This window comes from Lithobates pipiens, unplaced genomic scaffold (genome assembly GCF_037356315.1).
Source record: "Lithobates pipiens isolate NorthernLeopardFrog02 unplaced genomic scaffold, aLitPip1_a1.2 Scaffold_19, whole genome shotgun sequence".
Classification (NCBI taxonomy): Eukaryota; Metazoa; Chordata; class Amphibia; order Anura; family Ranidae; genus Lithobates; species Lithobates pipiens.
In genome coordinates, this window is record NW_027507764.1 from 139,499,188 (window position 1) to 139,519,313 (window position 20,126).

Genomic DNA, 20,126 nt, shown 5'->3' on the forward strand with positions numbered 1-20,126 from the left:
GAACACAGTGAATGTGAGGTGAATTGTGAACACAGTGAATGTGAGGTGAATCGTAAACACAGTGAATGTGTGGGATACCTGTTAGCTCCAATCGCGTGCTGAGCTTTGTTCTAGCTTTATTACACATTCCCTTGCACGGGTTAAAGCGTGGGGGGGGGTCACAGGGATGGTAGCAGCTCCCCATCCCTTAATGTGTGACATGGTGGGTGATGGTTGTGAGGTGAGGGGTTAACTCCTCCGCAGTGAACGGGTTAAGATTGGCGCCAGTAAAATCCCCGCCAGAATGCGGGGAGAGCCCATTGTTCTCGCGCGTCACACGCCCCGCCCCCTCGCGCTCTCTGACGCTGTGAGTGGCGGATTCAGCCGAGTGTCGGTCAGAAGGGACGGCAGAGCGGCGGACGTTTCCTGACTGTACCGGAGAGGTAATTACTGAGCGGTGTGAATAGAGCGGGGGGAGTAGAGGCGGAGAACAGCTGCCTCTCCGGTGTGTACGCACCGGGCGGAAAGGCGCTTCCTGCGGTCTGGTGCCTTTCCTGAGTTCTGTGGAGCGGGCGGGAAAGTGCGGCACACCGGAGGGAGGGTGGTCTGTACACCGGGGAACTGCGCACACTAGGGTGGGGATGTAGCTGACGGAGCACGACAAGTCCAAGCGAGCAGAGCATGCTGGGATTTGTAGTTCTTAGAGGTCGGTCTTGTCTGTGTGATGGGCTCATGCACGGCCAGATACGGAGGAGGGGGAGGGTACCCCCCCTCAATTCAGTCGGTGTGATCAGCCCGGGTCGGTGAATTTCGCCAGACACCCCCCACCCCCGATAATGGGGGGAGGGGGGGTCGGCCATCTTGGGTAGATTTTGTCGATCGTTGTCTCCCCTGTACGGCAGATCGACATTATTTCACAATCTATTCACAGATGTGTCAGCTCCTCTGCACGAGTCCGGGAGGGATCAGTCACATGGCGGGCAATGGAGGGAAGGCTGCTGATGGAGCTTTATGAATGCATGGCCGGACCTGTCCATACACATCCCAGGAGGATCATACCTCCCCCCACCCCCATCATCCACGCTCGTGTCTATGGCCAGTGCTATGGATCCCTACACTGAGTACCCCCCCCCCCATGCAACGGAGGTCTGCCCTGAGCGCCCCCCTTATTCAGTGGATCTCGGTACTGAGGCGCCCCCCCCACCTGCCCCTGTGCAATCAATGGAGGTCTGCACTAAGACTAAGTGCCCCCCCCCCATGCAATTTAGGTCTGCATTGAATTCGTTGATTTACAGCAAGATCGCTTTCCAGTGCAATGTCCTGTATGCCCCCTACCCCAATGGCTCATTCACACCAGGTGCATTGGTACAGGCTAGCTCTACCACATGGATGTGGCACTTTGTGTTGTTTACAATCTGCTCTATTTTCAGTACTGTCCCTTGCTCTGATACAGTGGTGTGCCTGGGAAAAAAAAGCGTTTTTCGGGCCGCTGCATATTTGGAATAGATCAGGGCCTTTCTTTAAATCCCAACGCACATGTTCCTGTTGAAATAGCTGTGCATTAAAGTAGGTGCTATAGTGGCCAATGTCTGGAACTGTTTTACGTCAAAATGTCACCAGCACCCAGAGGATCATCAGATTGTGTCCAGAGCATTAAATGGCTGATGGAAGGGGTCCTGCGTATCTCCGGAATGTTGCTATCTGCTGTTACAATGTGATCACTATTAAAAAAAACTTTGGACGCAATCTAGGTGAACCCCCCCCCCTGTACTGGGGTTTGTGCCTTTGACCACGTTCCAGTATAATTCAATGCAGGAAAAATGCAGCATGCTCTAATTTTGTTACTGGATCTGCAAGCACTGGTGTTAACTATGCCTTTAGAAGCCATATAACATACTTTCTATGTGTTTTCAATGCATGAAAAAAGCACTAGCACGCATGTAGTGTGAATTAGCCCTAACAAAAGCATCTCCCCTTTAAACAAAATGTGTGTATGAAAAACACTTTAAAAATGCGTGTACAAAAAAAATGCAAAACGCTCTGCTAAAATCACTGCAGAAACGTATCAAATGCAAACCATGTGTATGAACTGGGCCTAAATTCTGGTTTACACAGTAACAGCTTCACAGTAGCCTGACTCTGAAGCTGCCCTGGATAGCGCCACTTGCAAAACGACTTCTGTATAGAAGTCAATGCAAGCCTCTCTGAAGTAGCCCCAAAGTAGTACAGGAACCTTTTTCTAAGTCAGAGCGACTTGAGTCGCTCCTATTGGAACGGTTCCATTGTACAGAATGGAGCATGACTTGTCAGGCAGTTAAGTCGCCCCTGTGTGAGCCGGGTCTAAATGTAAGTAATGATTGTAAATGAGATAATTCACACTCAGTTTGGCTACATTTATAGAGACTAAATTTGTGTACCCTGAGGAATAGAAGATCCTCTGTACACTCAGGAGAAGGTGATACATTGTATAGACGTCACACATCACTTTCTTCATAATCCAAGCACAGGAGGTCAGAGGGTATGTAGCCTGCACTCTGCTCCTCCTCTTCAAGAACTTTCCCTCCCATAGGCTCCGTTCATAAAGCTTCATCATGAGGACCGGACTCTTTATTTTCAGCCATGTGACTGTTGTCTTCAAATCCCATTGGATTTGGATGAAAATGAGCTTTTATGAATGAGGATGTTGTGTGAGTGTTGTGACCTTAGTGGTGTATAGAGTAGTGTGTCGTGAGCATTCATGGGGGGGGGGGGGATTGTTTGTGGCCCTTGTGTGAAATGTTTGTTCTGTGGCCACAGCAATGTACTAACATAATGACTTCTAAAGGCCATAGCTTGTTTACTACTTGTGTCATATAACACACCTGTATTTAAGTATTGGCGCCACATATATCTGCTCCCCTATGACTGATAATGGACATTTTGTATAGTGAGGAAAAAAAAGAATGTAAAGGGCCTTCACACTTTTTATTTATTTTAAGTACATATTTAGGCACATATTTGAGTCTAACATATGCTGCCAGCATTTATATAAAGGCTTTTTCTTAGGAGTAGGAATATTTTTACATGTCATTACCCAGGGCTGCAGTGCCCTTCTCACTGCCAGGAGTGGAAAGGGGCACTAGATGCAGGACACCCATTGGCTAATTGGAAATGTAGGCAGTGCTGTGATACAGCATGTCCATGTAACTACAGACCTGAATGGGGGACAACACTGCATTCACAGCAGGATATTCAGTGTTGTCGACATGCAGAAAAGTGGAGGATTGGGGGAGGGGAATTGACGGCTATTTAGGCTAGGCTCACACCTAAGTGGCTCTGACAGCCACATTTACGTGGGCAAGCCCCTTTGAATGGGCTGCTGTGACAAGGTTCCTACACTTTTTTTTTTTTTTTTTTTTTATGCAGCCGGAGGGAAATTGCTTGGTACTTTTGCACCATTTGTTTTCCGACAACTGAAAATGCTTTGCATTTTCAGATGTGGGGGTGCCGTTAAGAATGAATGCGTGTCTGCAAAAGAGCGGTTTTGCTGCATGTGGTTGCATTACATGTTAGCCTTACACTCGGTTGATGGCTTCAGAATAATTGGATGTTTGCTCTATTTGTGTTTTTTTTTTTTTTAAGTTAAAAAAAAAATTATTTGCTGTTGGAGAACCACTTACAATTATTGACAAAAGTACTCTATTCTGAGCTTAGCTTTGTTTTCAAAGACCAGCCATATACCTAGCTTTACATGGTGTATGGGTTAAAGTGATATTAAACCCTTGGTGTTTTTAATTTTTCAAGCACTTTCATTCACTGATTTAAAGAATTTTGAAATAAGGCTATTTCTTGCTTGGACCTGAGTAACTGCATATACCATACCTGTGGGATCCCTCTAGAACAGCCTTTCTCAACCTTTTCAACAGAGGAACCCTTGAATAGTTCTCTGGTCTCGGAACCCCTGCTAAAATGTAGAAATCTACAACTCATGATACATTAGTTTGATGGTCAGTGGGAAGAATGGTCCTTACACTTGTGGTCATTGGGAAGAATTGCCTCCTTACAGGTAGCTTAAAAGATCAATGGTGTGAGTGGGAACTTATCTGAGGCAGAAATTCCCCAATGCTGAAGGAACCCCTAGTAACCTCTGGAGGAACCCTGGTTGAGAATCGCTGCTCTAGAAGCTGGAATTCCCAGTGGTAGACAATGCAACTCCAGCGATCTCCACTAGCTTCCAGGTCCCATGTCAGCGGCTGCTCTTCTCCATTGTAAACACAGGAGGTCAGCATGGGTGCCATTTAGAGAATGCTTTTTTTTTCTCAATGTTGCAAAGTATTCTGTGATTGGATGAGGTGGTGATGTCAAATTGGAGAATGCAAAGCTTTCTCTTAAAGTGATACTAAAGGCTCGTTTTCCCCAATAAAATCGTTTACTTGCTGTGTGCAAGGGCGTTGCACAGAGCGGCCCCCTACCGCCTCTACTGGTTTCCCCGCCAGCACTGTCTGCTGCTCCTCTTCAACTGCCCCTTTACAATCCCTGTGCTATGGTGGCATCCGTGTGGCCACGCTTTTGAGCCAGGCTGTGTCCAAGCCCCTGCTCCCTCACAGGATTTGACTGACGGCAGCACGAGCCAATGGCTAGTGGAAGGGTTTTTAACTTAATGCAGGCGATGCATTAAGGTTAAACATTTAGACTTTTGAACCAATTTAAGGGCCTGTTCATATGGGTGTCAATGTTAAGTTAATTACACCCCAAATGCAGTGAGTTTGCCTGCCCCTGGATCGCATGGTGCATAAGTACCATGCAAGCTGGTTGCAATGAGTTTCCAAAAGTAGTGCCTGCACTAAATTTTGTGAGCTGAGTCCAAAATGAACGTGCTCAAAATTGCACCACAGTGAATTTGTGCAGCGCATTTCTGTGTGATTTCTACTGTGAACTGGCCTTATTGGGGCCTATGCTGAGTAGATGACCACTCATTTGGATTGCAGCAGGGCAGCCACTTGTCATGGGACTTGGAAGCAAGAGGAGATAACTGGAGTCATGGTGTCTTTCAGTTATTTCCAGCTTCTAGAGTGGGCATCACTAAAGGGTGGCTTGCGTCTGGCCCAAGCTGCTCCTTTTTCTGGACCTCTGCGATGGCACCATTTAGTTGCCGAATTCTGGACTGGGGGCGAGAACAGCACTGTGTGGAGAGGTAGCTGCCTGTCATTTTTAATTGGGAGGTGATTGCCTGCGAGGAGGTGGTCCTAGCAGCCAATCTCCAGTTCGCTGATATGAAAAGTCAACTCGCCAGCTCCCATGCCCCGCCCAGTGCTGCCGTACCTTCAGTTTAGGATTGTCAAGCTCCCTGCTCTGTGAAAGGTAGGAGAGTGAATGGAGGAAAAAAGAACCGTGAAAGCTGGAGAGTGGGGGAATGGGGCAATACTGTGTGGGGCTGATATATGAAGGGGGCAGTACTGTGTGTGGGATATATGTGGGGGGGGCAATCGGCTGGGCACAAAATGAGGTGCTGCACAGAAAACGTGTAGGGGTACAATTGACACACTAAAATGCAAGGTGCAATTTCCTGCACATGGAAATTGCATGGTACTAACGCACCATGCAGTTTCCACGTGGCTGCATTTTTAAAAAGGTGACAGGACCTTTTCCCAGCAGAAAACGCAGACACAGCAGCCCATTCAAATGAATGGACTGTCGTGCCTGCACACCAGGGCTGTGTTTTAAAGAATTTGATTAGGACCTCGGCTGGAAGTAAATTTTACTAAATGGACCTCCATGGATTTTAATTCAATACCCCTGTTCTAGAGGGTCCCTACAGGTATGGATTGGTCTAAGCTGGACCAACGTATCTATGTAAAATGTCATACTTTGGATTTTTTTAATCACATGAGTGCCGCTTTCTTTTTTTTTTTTTTTTTTTTTTTATTCCTTGCCTGTGTTCAAGTTCAAGCTGTGCCATGTCTGCCTTGCCAGCATTCCTATTTCAGGATGGCTAATTTCTCGTGCAGCACCCTTGCATGTGGGGACTAGTTGTCTCTACGCTCAGTAGTAACACAGCCCTATAGCCTAGGATGGTAAGGCACTCCCTGGCTCCTCCTCCAAGCTAGTAGACTGCACTGTCCACTCTTACCTGTGAAGATTGGAAGTTCAGTAAAGCAGCAAAGAGCAGGTAGCAACAGCATTTAAAGTTGCAAACGGCGAGTGCTAGGGTATATGAAATGTCACCACCTTTATTTGGGGATATTTATGTTAATGTGTTAAACTAAAAACACTGTGGGTTTATTATAGAGGATTTATATGGTGATGACATTTTACACAGCGCTTTACACCTTGCGGGTTTATACTAGTAACATTTTGACAATCTGTTTCTGTTCCTGTTGCCTAATGTAAATGTAATTGCATATGAACCTTAATTTAATTACACATTATCACTCATTACTTTTATAAGACCTGACAGTATATGGCTGGCATAAAGCAGCCGCATGAGCTCCCGGGCATAAAGGACAGCTTCACTTTGGATTTAAAATTTCCTGTACCCCTCGCATATTCAAAGCCAAAAACCATCCCCCAGAGTTCCTAGTAAAGCTTTCTGACAGCCTCCTGCAGTTGCCAAAAACCTTGTCGGGTTCTGTCTGTGCAGTGATGTCCCATAGATTGGTGGTGGCCCGTTCTCTGGTCTTATGGCCATTTTTTGTCAATGGGAAGCTCTTTGCAGGCCGCTGTCACATCACACTTTGCTACCTGCTGGAGTGCGCATGCGCGACACCGCCTTATGCAGTCCAACACTTGTAAGACCACTTCGCCACAGGGCCTGTCACAGGATCCCTTCGCTCCATGGCTCGGGCACGGCCTCACTTCGTTTGGCATAATTATAATCTAACACTGTTTACTTGGATGGTGGGGCTTGACCTGGACTCAGGGGTATGGCCACAATTTTGTGCAGATCGCTACAGTGTTAAAACGCATATGGCGTTGCGCAGTCCAGTGGGTAGCCAAATGTGATGGGTCACCATATGTGATGAAACACTGCATCAGATGAGCTTTGTGCAGTGAAGGTTTAAATGTCAGAAGGCCATTGGATGGGTGTAAGGGGTTCCCCGGTGGTGGGTGAAATTATAGCTTGGAATAGGTCAGGCCGGGTTCACATGTGTGCGTGGCATTTTTGCTACGGCTCGGGTTTAGGTGAGCTTTATGTGCATTTTTTAATTGCGCTCCCATTGTCTATTAGAATGTGTTTGTTTTTGTTTGTATTTTTTGTGAGTGCAACAAATATGCTGAATGCAGGATTTTAATGCACGTTGATGGAAATTCTCACTCTAATAGACCTCAGTGGAAGCGCCTAAAAAAATAAATAAATAAATGCAGTCATGTGACCCCGGCCTTGGACTGGGGAGTTTTTATACCAAAGTGAAGCCTACCCTTCAAGACTATCTGTGCCCAATTAGACTGGTTTATAGTGGTGTGTCTGGGAACTTACCAGTTTGTTGCTGCTCCCCCTGAGATGAGCCAGTTGTGGGGATGCTTCTGCTCTCCGCCTCCATGTTCACCATAAACATGCACGCTGGGATGGCACATGCATGTTTATGGATCCCTCTCATCCCATCCTCTGCACATATACTGCAATCTGCCTGGGTAGCGGGGATTCTTCTGTGATAAGCTGCCTCCTAATAAGATCTGTAGTAAATGAACCGTGCATTTCCTAGCTGATGATGTGTATAAGATTGAAGCATTCATGTACTAAAGGTTTATGTATTTCATACACAGGACTACATAGTGCTGCAGAGCCATAAGGTCCCCAGATAGGTATTTAAATGCAGGACAGACTGGAGATGCAGGTAGTAATGTTACATTTTCTCATTGTATTAAGCTGTATAAGTGACATTTGGTCCAGGGAGCTGGGCGCTTGTTTCAGATGTTGTCTAGGCATGAAGAGGAGCGCTCCGCCATTGCACAGCAGGCTCTCATTCACTCACACTGCCCGCGGGCGGCGCTCTCCCCTCCCCGCGCCGCTTAGCTTTGTCCCGTCCACTCTACGAGGGCGCATGCGCGGGGCGGAGCCACGCACAAGGAGAGGCGGGCTTACACGTTTTCTGGCCTGGAGTATCAGAGAAGCTCTGTACATCCTAACGGTGACCGCGGGAGCGCGCTCTAACCATTCGCTCTCCGGTAAGCCGGGCCGGCGCCTCCCCTCCCCGCCCCCTCCCCCCACATCCGCTGATCATATGTAAACGTTCCCCTCCTGATCGGTGTGCTCTATGCATAGCCAGCGCGGCAAAACCAAGGATGCAGCAACTCCCCCCTCCCCCTTCTCTTATCCCGCTCCCTGCATTGTATACCTTCCCATCCCCGCACGCTGCATCGGCTGCCCGGCTCAGTGCGGGCTGACCCATGTATAGAGAGCATCCATGGTGGGCCACCCTCTATCATCCATCCATCCCTCCCTCCCTTCACACACACCATTTATCAGACGCCTTTGTGTAATGGAACAAAGACTGAGACCTGAATGATCCCCCAACTCTCCCCCCATCCATCCATCCCTCTGTACACACTGCCAGGCTTGTCCTCTGAACCATGTACTCCTATCTGTCTGGATGTTCTGTCCATTGTGTGTAATCTGACATTTCTTCTTATAAGATGTTTGTTTATTTTGTAACTATCTGTGACTGTATGGAGGTGAACTTTTTGATGAGTGTTTGTATTTTATGCAGAAAATGGGGAAGAAGCAGAATGGAAAAGGCAAGAAGGTGGAGGAGGCCGAGCCTGAGGAGTTTGTAGTGGAAAAGGTTCTAGATAGACGCGTTGTCAACGGAAAGGTCGAATATTATCTCAAGTGGAAAGGATTCACGGAGTAAGATTTTATATTTTCATCTTCATTTGTACTGTTTGTTTTGTGTATAAAAGGTCAGCGCCTCCCTCCGGCGATTGTACAGCCCATTCTTAGTTTTGTGTGCTTCAGGTGTATACAAAATTTCTGTTTTTATAATTGGAGGGAGAAAAAAAATACTTTAACCTCACATGGGTCACCTAAATGCCACTTTTTAAGCATTTAGGGCCAGTTCACACCAAAGAAACCGTCTGTATGCGTTCCAAATGCCTTTCTGCATAAGTTTGTTTTCCAGTGCATTTTTGGTGCGTCTTGATGCAGCCTGATGAGGTGGGGTGTTTTTTTTTTTTTTTTTTTTTTTTTATCAGTTGTACCCGGTTTAGGAGATATTTTGCACACATGGTTCTTGGCTGAAAGACTCCGGACTTAGCCGGAAAGAAGTCTCCCCTACGGGAGTGACGACATGGCTCCAGCCACTCACAGCGCTGGAGCCGCAATACCAGGAAAACACGCCGGGGCAACATGTCATCTCCCTCGGCGTGGACCAGTTGAGTTGCCAACACCTTGTTCTAAGGTAAGTATTTCATGCGGTGCACCTCGTTCTAAGGCAAGTATAGTATGCGGTGCATACTAGCTCATGCCCTTTGCCTTACGAAAAAAAAAGTTGGGTTATACAACAGCTTTAAAATGGAAGTAAACCCTTCCAAACAACTTTGACCTACAGGTAAGCCTAGATTAAGGCTTACCTGTAGGTCCAAGTAATATCTCCTAAACCTATATGGTTTAGGAGATATTTGCCCGAAAATGGGCACCGCTGTCTACGGCGCATGCGCCGTAGACAGCGGCGCGCAGGCGCACTAAATGCGGCAAGTCCAAGAATGGATTTGCCAAATTTGTCTACTCCCGTGCGCATGCGCGGGAGTGACGTCATCGCGGCTCCGGCGAATGGCAGCGTCGGAGCTCCGAGACGCGACTCCCGTGCGCATGCGCGGGAGTGACGTCATCGCGGCTTCTCCGCTGTCATTCGTCGGAGCTGCGAGAGACGCCACAACCAAGATGGATGCGGCGGACTACAGGTGACAGCGGCGACTTCGCTGGCTCCTGTGTCAGGTAAGTGACACATAATGAGCTACTATGCGATGCATAGTAGTCCATTATGCTTTACCTTTGCAGGGAAAAAAAGAGGAAGTAAACCCATCAGGGTTTACTTCCTCTTTAACTGTAAATGGTTTGATGCATTTAGGTGTGCATTGTTTTTCCAGTGCAGCATGTTCTGCTTCTTTTTTTTTTTTTTTTAACTGGTGTGAACTATGCCATTGAAAATCATATAACCTACTTTGCATCAGTCTTTGATGCAGGGAAAAAAAACTCACCGAACTGCATGTGGCGTGAACTGGCTCCCAGGCCTTTTCTGTACAGTTCTAAATTCAGCCAATCGTTTTAAGTGGATGTATGGCATGTAAACGTTTAATACATACAGATCGATAAATGGAAAAATATGCAGTTAGTATTTTACATGCCAGTACACACATACACCACCTTCCCTTGACCCCCCCCCCCTCCCCCCCCAGATATAATTTTTGCAGTTGTGTACAGTTCATGCATTAGTACTGTGTAGACTTAATCTTTTTCCATTTTAGTTTTGACTACAATGTGTTTATTTTTAGCAATGTTCACTCTTTTTGGCATGGGGGGAGCAGTGCAAAGTGTTTCAGTGTTAATGCACTGCACTTTTTGGGTAAGAATTTTGAAGCTTACCACTTTGTAGACATGGTAGCTGCATTTGTTTTCCTTTTCAGGCTTTTTTCCTTTCACCTGTTGATCCATCTTTCAACTTCTTCCTTTAACAGACAAAGCTTTCCAAAGTTGAAGAGGGTTGAGACAAACCATTTGCCACTGACAGAGGAGCTCACAGTGAGCTGCCCCCCCCCCCACTGATGTAAATCTTTACCCAAAAGAAATAATAAAAAAAATCTTGCTTTAATTGTTAACAAACTGAAGCACAGTGACAGCTAACGCTTTATAAAGTCCATCTAAATCTGCTACTCTAACCCTACCCTCTACAGACTGACGATGCTGCTGTCCAAATGTGTCTGCTTTACTATTTCATTCACAATGCAGACACCTTAAGAGAGTGATGGTGAACTTTGGCACTTTGTCCCATGATGCTCATCTACACTGCAGAGTGCAATGAGCATCATGGGAAATGTAGTTCCAAAACATCTGGGGTGCCAAGGTTTTCCTTCACTGCCTTAAGACAAGGAAGTGTTACTGCCCAGATCACCAGGTGAAAACATGTGGGGGGGAATCTAAGAGTGTGGAAAAAGTCACAACATCTTGGTATGTATGTATTATTTTTTTGTCAGAAGTTGTGCTGGGCTGTGGTGACCAGTGCTGAAGAATGCAGACATGCTGCATTTTCCACACTTTGCTTCACTCCATCATTGTGGCATGCGTGGGGCACATAGAAACCAAATGTTTTTTGTGATCTGCATTTATCCTCTGTGGGGAAATGAAGGTCAACACCGTGTGAATGTGCCCTTAGGGATTTGATCAGCTTTTCCCTTTTTATAACTGTTTTCCTTCCACAATAGGTTGGCATGGATCAAATGTCAGTCGGCACCCTGAAGAAAACTTTTTTTTTTTTTAACTCAGATCAGCGGCATCTGGTTAAAGTAGTTGTGAACATACAATGTTGCCACTTTCTAACACTGTTATAACTATGCAGGCACCATCTCTGCTTTTGCATAATTATAGACTTTTTTTTTTTTTTTTTTTTTTTAACCTTGTGACCATGCATCTCTTCCCCCCCCTCAGGGTGGGTTACAGGACACTGCAGAAATATAACGTGTTCCATAGTTCTGCCTGTGGCAAGATGCAGACTGTGCTTTAACAGGGGGGTGTGTTTAAGAGGCAGGCTGTGATTGGGAGGGGTTGTGTGTGCCAGTGACACTGTCATTTGTCAGAGGATGTGGTGGCTGAACAAACTCCCAATACAGGATTTCGGTGTGTCTGCACAGTGTCCTGTACCTTTTTATACAGGCAGCCAGAGAATGTAAACTGACCATGCAGATACAGATTGGCTTGTGTGGTTAGTTTAAGATAAGGAAGGTGGCTGGCAGAATCAACTAGGTACTTTAAATGGAAGAAGAAAATGATAGAGGCTATAATTTATAAAATACACATGCAAGCGCCCACATACAAAAAAATAAATTGTGTTAACATACACATTATTGCATGCAATACCAAAACCAAAGCTGAACTAACCCCTCCTGTCCTATACAGCCATGAAAGCTGCAATTTTAGCCTCTGTTTGATGTTGATCTGCAGTTGCTATGGTTGCTGCACATGTGATTTGATGGCTGACATTTTGGTTGAGAACATGGGCAACTGTGACAATTATTGAAAGCATAGCTTAAAGTGGGTTGTAAACCCATGGGGGGGGGGGGGGGGAGCGACCTGCAAGGCAAAGGCATAATGAGCTAGTATGCATAGCATACTAGCTCATTATAAATAACTTACTTGAGAACGAAGCCCCCGAAGCGGTCCTCCGTCTTCATGTCTGCTGCTGCCATGGATCCTGGAGTGACTTCCGGGTCTCGTTGCTCCAGCGCTGTGATTCGCCGGAGCAGCGATCACATCACTCCCGCGCACGGGAGCCGACACTCGAGGCATATCGCCGCAATCCCAGTGCGCAGCTGTCTATGGCGCGTGCGCTGTAGACAACGGTGGCTGTTTTTGGAAATATCTCCTAAACCTAACTATATTTCTTGGACCTACAGGTAAGCCTTAATCTAGGCTTACCTGTAGGTCAAAGTGGTTTGTAAGGGTTTACAACCACTTTAAATATAACGGTTTCGAGAAAATTAAATCCTGAGTTTTTAGTTCTGCTTTAAAGGCATGCTTTATTTTAATGGGGGGGGCTTTAAAATAAACAAATGCAGTGTTATGCCCACAGTACTGAAATTGTCATTCCTGTGGAAAGCAGGATGTGCTAGAATACAGCGCATAGGAAAATCGTTTGACAAAGGTGTACAATCTTGGTTTGGCATCGACTTCAAACAAGCTTACAACCAGTGCAATACAGGATTCTTACTGCCATGCCTGGGTTTTTTATTTATTTTTTCTTAAAGACTTGTTTCGGGTATGTTCACAGCCCATGTGTGAGTGCAGAGTAGACCCATCACATGGACAAGGAAAAATGCCTGGTCTCCCATGTGCCCGATTAACACCATTGGGTTGTGGTGGAGTCCTAACAAAAAAGTACTGCTTGCAATCTTCTGGCCCACACTGCGTGTCCGGCAACTGAACTACATGAGAAGTCTGTGTGACTGTTCGTTTAAAAGTAAAAAAGGGTGATGTGCCAAACTCGGCAGAATCTCTGTGCTAATCCCAATGGGAAATTTAACAGGTAAATTTCATGGGTCAGATGGTCAATGCACCAACAAGAAACAAAGCGTTACTAGACCTACTAATTTCTAACAATACAGACCTGATCACAGATGTGGAAATATAGGGCAATTTAGGAAACTGCAATCACAGGTAGTTTGACTATAAATCGCACAAATGGGAAACCCAAGGGAAATGCAAAGACGCTGAATTTCAAAAGGCCTAACTTCCTTAAACTACACTCCTTGCTAGAAGATATTAAAAGGGATAAAATCCTAGGTACACTGAACAGAGGAAAAAATGGGTGTGCTTTAAGAGAATATTAAATAAGGGTATTAGCCAGTGCATGCCAATGAGAAATTTAAAAGTCCTGGATGACTTGACTCAATGTAAAAATGCATATAAAAGCAAAGAAGGCCTTCAAAAAATACAAGGCTGAGGGGTCCTCATCAGTATTCAAACTTTACAAAGGATGCAGTAAGAAATGTCAGGATGGCTAAGAATACCCCCCCCCCCCCCCCCCAAGAAATTCTTTAAGTATATAAATAGTAAGAAAGCGAGATCAGGACATATCGGGCTCCATAAAAAAAATGAAGAGAATCTGGTTACAAAAGATGGCAAAGGATTTGAATTCTTCTCCTTGGTTTTCGAGGGGAAACGGTAACCAAGACTGCAGTGTTTATCCTCATGACATGTCACAGGAAGCACCCTCATGGCTCACAGAGGATAGAATTTGAAATGGACTTGAAAAACGTAACATTAAGCCACCGGTTCCAGATGGCTTGCAACTGAGGGTCCTTGAACTCCAGACTGGTCCTCATTGTGACATTCTACTGACTGGTATGGTACCAGCTGATTGTGGAAAAGCCAATGTAGCCCCAATATTTAAAGGGTAGAGATATATCCCTGGGAACATACAGACCAGTTAACCTAACATCAATAGTTTGCAAGCTCTTGGAGGGGATACTAAGGGACTATAATACAAGATTTTAGTAATAGAAATGGTATTGGCAGTAATTGCCATGGATTCATGAAAAATCGTTCTTGGCAAACCAATCTATTAACCTTCTATGAGGAGGTGAGCTGCCATCTAGATAAAGGAAGGCTGTGGTGTACCTGGATTTTGCAAAGGCATTTGACACAGTTCTTATAAACTTTTTCTGTACAAACGGTCTGTCAGCGTGGACCATAGGGTGAGTACACAGACTGAAAACTGGCTACAAGGGTGAGTTCAGAGGGTGGTGATAAATGGGGAGTACTCGGAATGATCAGGGGTGGGTGGGGGGGGGGTGTGTATCACCAGGGTTCTGTGCTGGGACCAATCCTATTTAATTTGTTCATAAACTACCTGGAGGATGGAGAAAACGGCTCAATCTCAGTATTTGCAGACAATACTAAGCAGGGCAATAACTTCTACACCGCATGTGGAAACCTTGCAAGAAAATATTAACAAATTAATGGGGTGGGCAACTACATGGTAAATGAGGTTTAATGTTGAAAAATGAAAATAATGCATTTGGGTGCCAAAATTATAAATGCAATCTACTCACTAGGGGGGAGAACCTCTGGGGGAATCTAGGATAGAAAAGGACCTGGAGGTCCTAGTAGATGACATTTGGCAATGGAATGCAATGCCAAGCTGCTGCAAGCAAAGCCAACAGAATATTGGCATACCTTAAAAAGATAAAATCCCATTCTCCCACTACAATACTCTGTTCTGGCCACACCTGGAGCATTTCGTCCAGTTCTGGGCACCAGTCCTCAGGAAGGATGTGCTGGTAATGGAGAGTCCAGAGAAGGGGAAACAAAGCTAATGATAAAGGGACTGGAAGATCTTTGCTATGGGGAAAGACTGCAAAACCAGACTTATTTTCTCTAGAGAAGAGACACTTGAGAGGGTATATGATTTCTGTGTACAAATACCGTACTAGTGACCCCACAACAGGGATAAAACTTTTCTGTGAAAGGCAATTTAAAGACACGTGGGTTTTATTGTATTGACATTTTTTTTGTATTGATGTTTTCAGTGCAGACAACACATGGGAACCAGAAGAGAACTTGGATTGTCCAGAATTAATTGAAGCGTTTCTCAACTCACAAAAGGCTGGCAAAGAAAAGCCAACAGATGGAAAAAGGAAGTCCATTTCAGACAGCGAGTCCGAAGAAAGCAAAGCTAAGAAAAAACGAGAATCGGTATGATAATTATAGAAATGGTGCTGGGGTGGCTTTGTGACAGTAAGGTGGCATAAAAACAGGTTTTATAAGATGGCAGCAATAAGATTGCCTAATCGGCACACTATCCATCTTCATATGATCAGCGTACCGTCATAAAAGCCCACTACAACTTGAAAATCGAGAAAGTGGCCCCTTTGATGCCATAATTAGCATTTTATGACTTCTGATTTAAATGTCAGACTCGCTGCTTGCGCCCCCCCCCCCCCCCCCCCCCCCCCCATAGTCAGTACTTTTGCCTATCATTGCCCTGAGCTAATATGGAGGCACAGTTGCTAAGAAGGAAGTGAGCTGGCAAGAGCCTCTGGCAGCAGACCAATTTTAACAGCTTTTTGTTAGATTGTTTTAGAAATGGGGTTCTTATTGATAAAGCAAATGTCTAATCTGGAGTCTTTCAGAAAGTCCTATTCCTGATTTTTAAAGCGGTTGTATAGTCATTTTTGTAACTTTTATATATATATTTTTTTTATTTATTTATTTTTTTATTTCAGGTTGATAAACCCAGAGGCTTTTCTAGAAGTTTGGAACCAGAGAGGATAATTGGTGCTACAGACAGCAGTGGAGAACTGATGTTCCTTATGAAATGGTGAGATGGATTCAATACTTTTGTAGTTGACATTAAAATACAAGTCTTCCAAAACTGGATGCAGTGGGAAAGGGTTATAAATCGTGTTGCGTCTTTGCGTTGTTTGGGGTTCCACGCACTAATTGCCTTTTAATTGGAGTGTGACAGAATAAGTCCAGGGAAGCCTTTCTAATGAATACAAGCAGGTTTAGAATGTCACTTTTTTACCACATGTTTGCATTAGATATTCCTGTTGCTTTCTGTCTAAGTGATGGAGCAAGGGTTCCAGCAAGATTGTAGAGAAATTGTACACCAGGGTAGTTATGAAATTTGTTTGGCAACCTACAGATCTTCTTGGTCACCTTTTACATTATATCTATTTTGGAAGGAAACTTTGTTAAAGCTGAAGTTTAGCAATGTGGTCGTGCACCCACCTTATTTTGCAGACTTGTATAGGTATATGTGCAAAATTATTACATGCATCTTGGACCAACTGTAAGGGTTAAATGTTTTTCATCTAAGTAGAATTGTCCATTCTTGCCTTTTTGCTTGTTCCCCCAACAGCCAATGCTTCCATGATATGGCAGGCCCTTGACTTTATCCTATGCAGTACAGAGCTGTTGGTCTTGGACCATTAAAGTCAGAGAGCCAGCAATTTGGTGAAAGGGAAGCGGCTTGTTGCAGCCAGGGGAAGCCTGTGGGAGTGAGGAATAAGGCAAGTATTGCTGCTTAATCCCCAGGCTCTTAGACTGGGTGGCTCCACTGCAAGGGTACATTTTTGTCTGCCGTTTGTTGGGCTTTAAGACCTGACAGCGGATCCAGTCCTTAACCTTGCTGTCCAAAACAATAGTTTTAGCTTAAAAATTAAAATGTAACCACTTGTCGACCTCCGTGCAAACCTTTACATTGACAGAATGGCATGGACAGGCAAATTGATGTACAGATATGGCCCTTTAAATTTGCCTCTGTGTGTGATCGTGGGTCCCACGTACTCTGTCCACTGGGATACCTGAGATTGTTTCACAAAGAGGAAGAACGGGGGACATGCTGATGTAAACAAGCTTCTTCCTAGTGACGGGACACTGATCACCGCTCCCTGTGATCGGGAGCCGGGATCAGTGTTGGCACATGTAGTCCATCCCCCTACAGTTAGAATGCCTTCCCTAGGTCAGACTCGACCCCTGCAGAACCCCCTTCTGGTTAACCCTTCACTGCCAGTCACACAGTAATCAATGCATTTTTAATCGCATTGTATAAATGTGGTCCCGAAATGGCACCAGGTGTCCAATCTATCTGCCATAATGTTGCAGTCACAATCGTTGATTGCCGCCATTACACGTGTGTGTGTGTGTGTGTGTGTTTAAAAAAAAAAATGTCAATTTTGTTTGGGGAGCCACGTTGCACATATGCGCAATTGTCAGTTAAAGCGACGCAGTGCCGAATTGCAAAAAGTGCTCCGGTCTTTGGCCAGCCAAATGATCTGGGGCTGAAGTGGTTGAGCCTAGGCTTCCCTATAATTAAAATAAAAGTTGATTGCCACATGTAAAATTGACATTGGTGGTTGCATTTATTTAGAGCGTTTTCCACTTAATCTCCTGGGCTAACATCTGATATAGAAAGATCCTGCATGTGATTTAGTTTGACCTGCAGTATCTAATCAAGTTGGTTTTATGGAATAAATTGTCTGTACATATATAAGCGCAGGATTCAAACACTAACATTTCTACTCCTAGATGGCTGCAACACTGACCCAAGTTGCAGCTGTCTCCTGCACTCTATGCTGAGAACTCAACTCTAAGATCGCACAGTTCTCGGGTCTGCTCTCGCCAGAGTGCTGACTCAGTCACTGTGACTCTGTGGTCTGCCACAACAGTGAGCGCTAGACTCTGGGAGGAGGGAGGGAAAGAGTGGCTTGATCACTTGCAGAATTGCTATACAATGGCTCTCAATATCCTCAATGAAAACTACTATAGACTCCTAGAAAGTTAATAACCTATATGTCTATGTGCTGGTGGAATGCTTGCATAGCTGGTGAGAGAGATTATATATATATATATATATATATATATATATATATATATATATATATATATATATATATATATATATATATATATATATATTTATTTCTCCTTAATGCATTCTCTGTATTAAGGTAAAAACAAAGTTCAGTAGTTGCATTGCTTCCTGTATATTTACCAGAGATGGCTCTCAATCCAGTGCTGTGCTGGTCTCTGTCCTCTCCTCACAGGACTCAGGTGGGAGTCGATGGCTCCTGCTGTCAATCATATCCTGTGAGGGGTTGGGGTCAAGCCATGCGGGTCAGTCTATAGCAGTGATGGTGAACCTTGGCACCCCAGATGTTTTTGAACTACATTTCCCATGATGCTCATGCACTCTGCAGTGTAGTTGAGCATCATGGGAAATGTAGTTCCAAAACATCTGGGGTGCCAAGGTTCACCATCACGGGTCTATAGATATGGACAGACTGATTTGGGAGCAAGTCTGCAGGTGTGCCCCATATAGCAAGCTGCTTTCTATGGAGGAGCTGTCGAGTGCCAGCAGTTAACTCCAGAAGAGGAGGTTCGGGGGAGCTCTGTGCAATAACCTTGCACAGGGTATGTACTATTGTTACATTTGTGTATAGATATAGATATATATATATATATATATATATATATATATATATATATATATATAATAATATATAATATAATATAATATAATATAATATAATATAATTTTTTTTTTTTTTTTTTTTTTTTTTCTCTTTAAGGATGGGTTGGATTTTACCATTGGGTAGTACCGGGGATCTGGATGGTCTTTTAACTTAAAATTTGTTGCTTTAGACTGAATTCTCAAATTTATTTTACAGGAAAGACTCTGATGAAGCAGATTTGGTTCCAGCAAAAGAAGCAAATGTGAAATGTCCGCAAGTTGTAATTGCTTTTTATGAAGAGAGGTTAACATGGCACTCCTGTCCAGAGGATGAAGCGCAATAGAACTATTGCTGTTTGTAGGATTTTTGTTGTGTGTTTTTTTATTTTTATTTTTTCTCTTCCCTTTTTTTTTTTTTTTTTTTTTTTTTTTTTTAATTGACTTTTGGCCACTTGAACTTATGGTTATGTGTTTAGTATTTTTCTGATAAACCACACCAGTAATTCGGCTGAATGTGGCCCCACAATGTATATGGTCTATAGAGCTTTTGATACATATGTATTGCTCTAGGCTTTTTATAAATCTGTACAACTGAAGTCTGAGCATCTAATGCAAACTTGCAATCGTTTTGTAGCCTTCAAAAGATGTGCATGTTAATGCTTTATTCCCATTACCATAGGCTATTAGTACCAGATTCTTCTTCAATGTAAGCAGTCTGGAGAACTTTGTAGTATGTGGAATGTTTCCTGACTGTATATTGTTTACTTCAATGTAAATACTGGTGAGCAGTGTTCAATAAATAGTTTTATATTCTCAATTGTCTGTTTTTTTTTTTATTTTATTTTTTATTTATATATTATCCTGAACATATGTTAAACGGTTAGTTTGCCTTCACTTTCTAGTGCATCCAAGGGGAGCCCGGTATGTTTGAATCATTGGGCAGTGAACAGGAATTCTTCCTTCACCCCTTCCTGCCGAGTGTACGCAGATATGTGGCCTTGGCTTTTGGGGGGGGGGGGGGGGTTATACCGGGATGATGACCGCAACTGCAGGTATCATCCCATTCCGGTACACTTTTTTTTTTTTTTTTTTTTTTAAGCTCGTGATCGGCTTTCCAGGTATAACAACTGATGTGGTTAAAAGCAAAAATGGCGATCTGAATACTTTTAAGTGTAAAGGAAGGATTTTGGGGTCTTCCTTGGTCCCGCCATAAAAAGTACCTGTCACCACCTATTACTGTCAAAAGTGATGTTTACATTCCTTGTGACGGCAATAAGTGATCCTTTTTTTATTTTTTATAAACGCTTTTTAATGTAAAAATAAAATTAGATTTTTTTTTTTTTTTTGTGTCCCTGTGATCTCGCGCAGCAAAGAAAAAGCATACGGAAGTCGTGCCTGCATATGTAAACTTTGTTCAAATCACACATGTGAGGTATCACCACGATCGTCCAAGTGAGAGCAATAATTCTAGCACTAGACCTCCTCTGTAACTCTAAACTG

At 44.1% G+C, this 20,126-nt stretch overlaps 1 protein-coding gene across 4 annotated transcripts; it reads left to right on the forward strand.

Moving 5' to 3' along the window:
* The first annotated feature begins 273 nt into the window (after nt 1–273).
* On the forward strand, nt 274–19,443 carry CBX3 (chromobox 3). Of its 4 annotated transcripts, XM_077491320.1 has the most exons (6): nt 295–422; nt 7,723–7,793; nt 8,667–8,806; nt 15,199–15,364; nt 15,895–15,989; nt 18,844–19,443. In XM_077491320.1, the coding sequence occupies exons 2-6, from the start codon at nt 7,770–7,772 to the stop codon at nt 18,968–18,970; spliced, it is 552 nt and encodes a 183-aa protein (XP_077347446.1). In that variant the 5' UTR covers nt 295–422; nt 7,723–7,769; the 3' UTR covers nt 18,971–19,443. The 4 variants fall into 4 exon arrangements, with proteins under 4 accessions (XP_077347447.1, XP_077347446.1, XP_077347448.1 ...); XM_077491321.1 differs by lacking the exon at nt 7,723–7,793 and having other exon boundaries at nt 274–422; XM_077491322.1 differs by lacking the exons at nt 295–422; nt 7,723–7,793 and adding an exon at nt 7,969–8,124.
* The last annotated feature ends 683 nt before the right edge of the window (nt 19,444–20,126 follow it).

Excerpts from the sequence above, each read along its gene's own strand:
- CBX3 (XM_077491319.1), top strand. The coding sequence starts at position 8,462 with ATGATCCCCCAACTCTCCCCCCATCCATCCATCCCTCTGTACACACTG. Across the intron at positions 8,564-8,666 it reads GTCTGGATGTTCTGTCCATT|AAAATGGGGAAGAAGCAGAA; the intron begins GTGTGTAATCTG and ends TATTTTATGCAG. Across the intron at positions 15,365-15,894 it reads CTAAGAAAAAACGAGAATCG|GTTGATAAACCCAGAGGCTT; the intron begins GTATGATAATTA and ends TTTTTATTTCAG.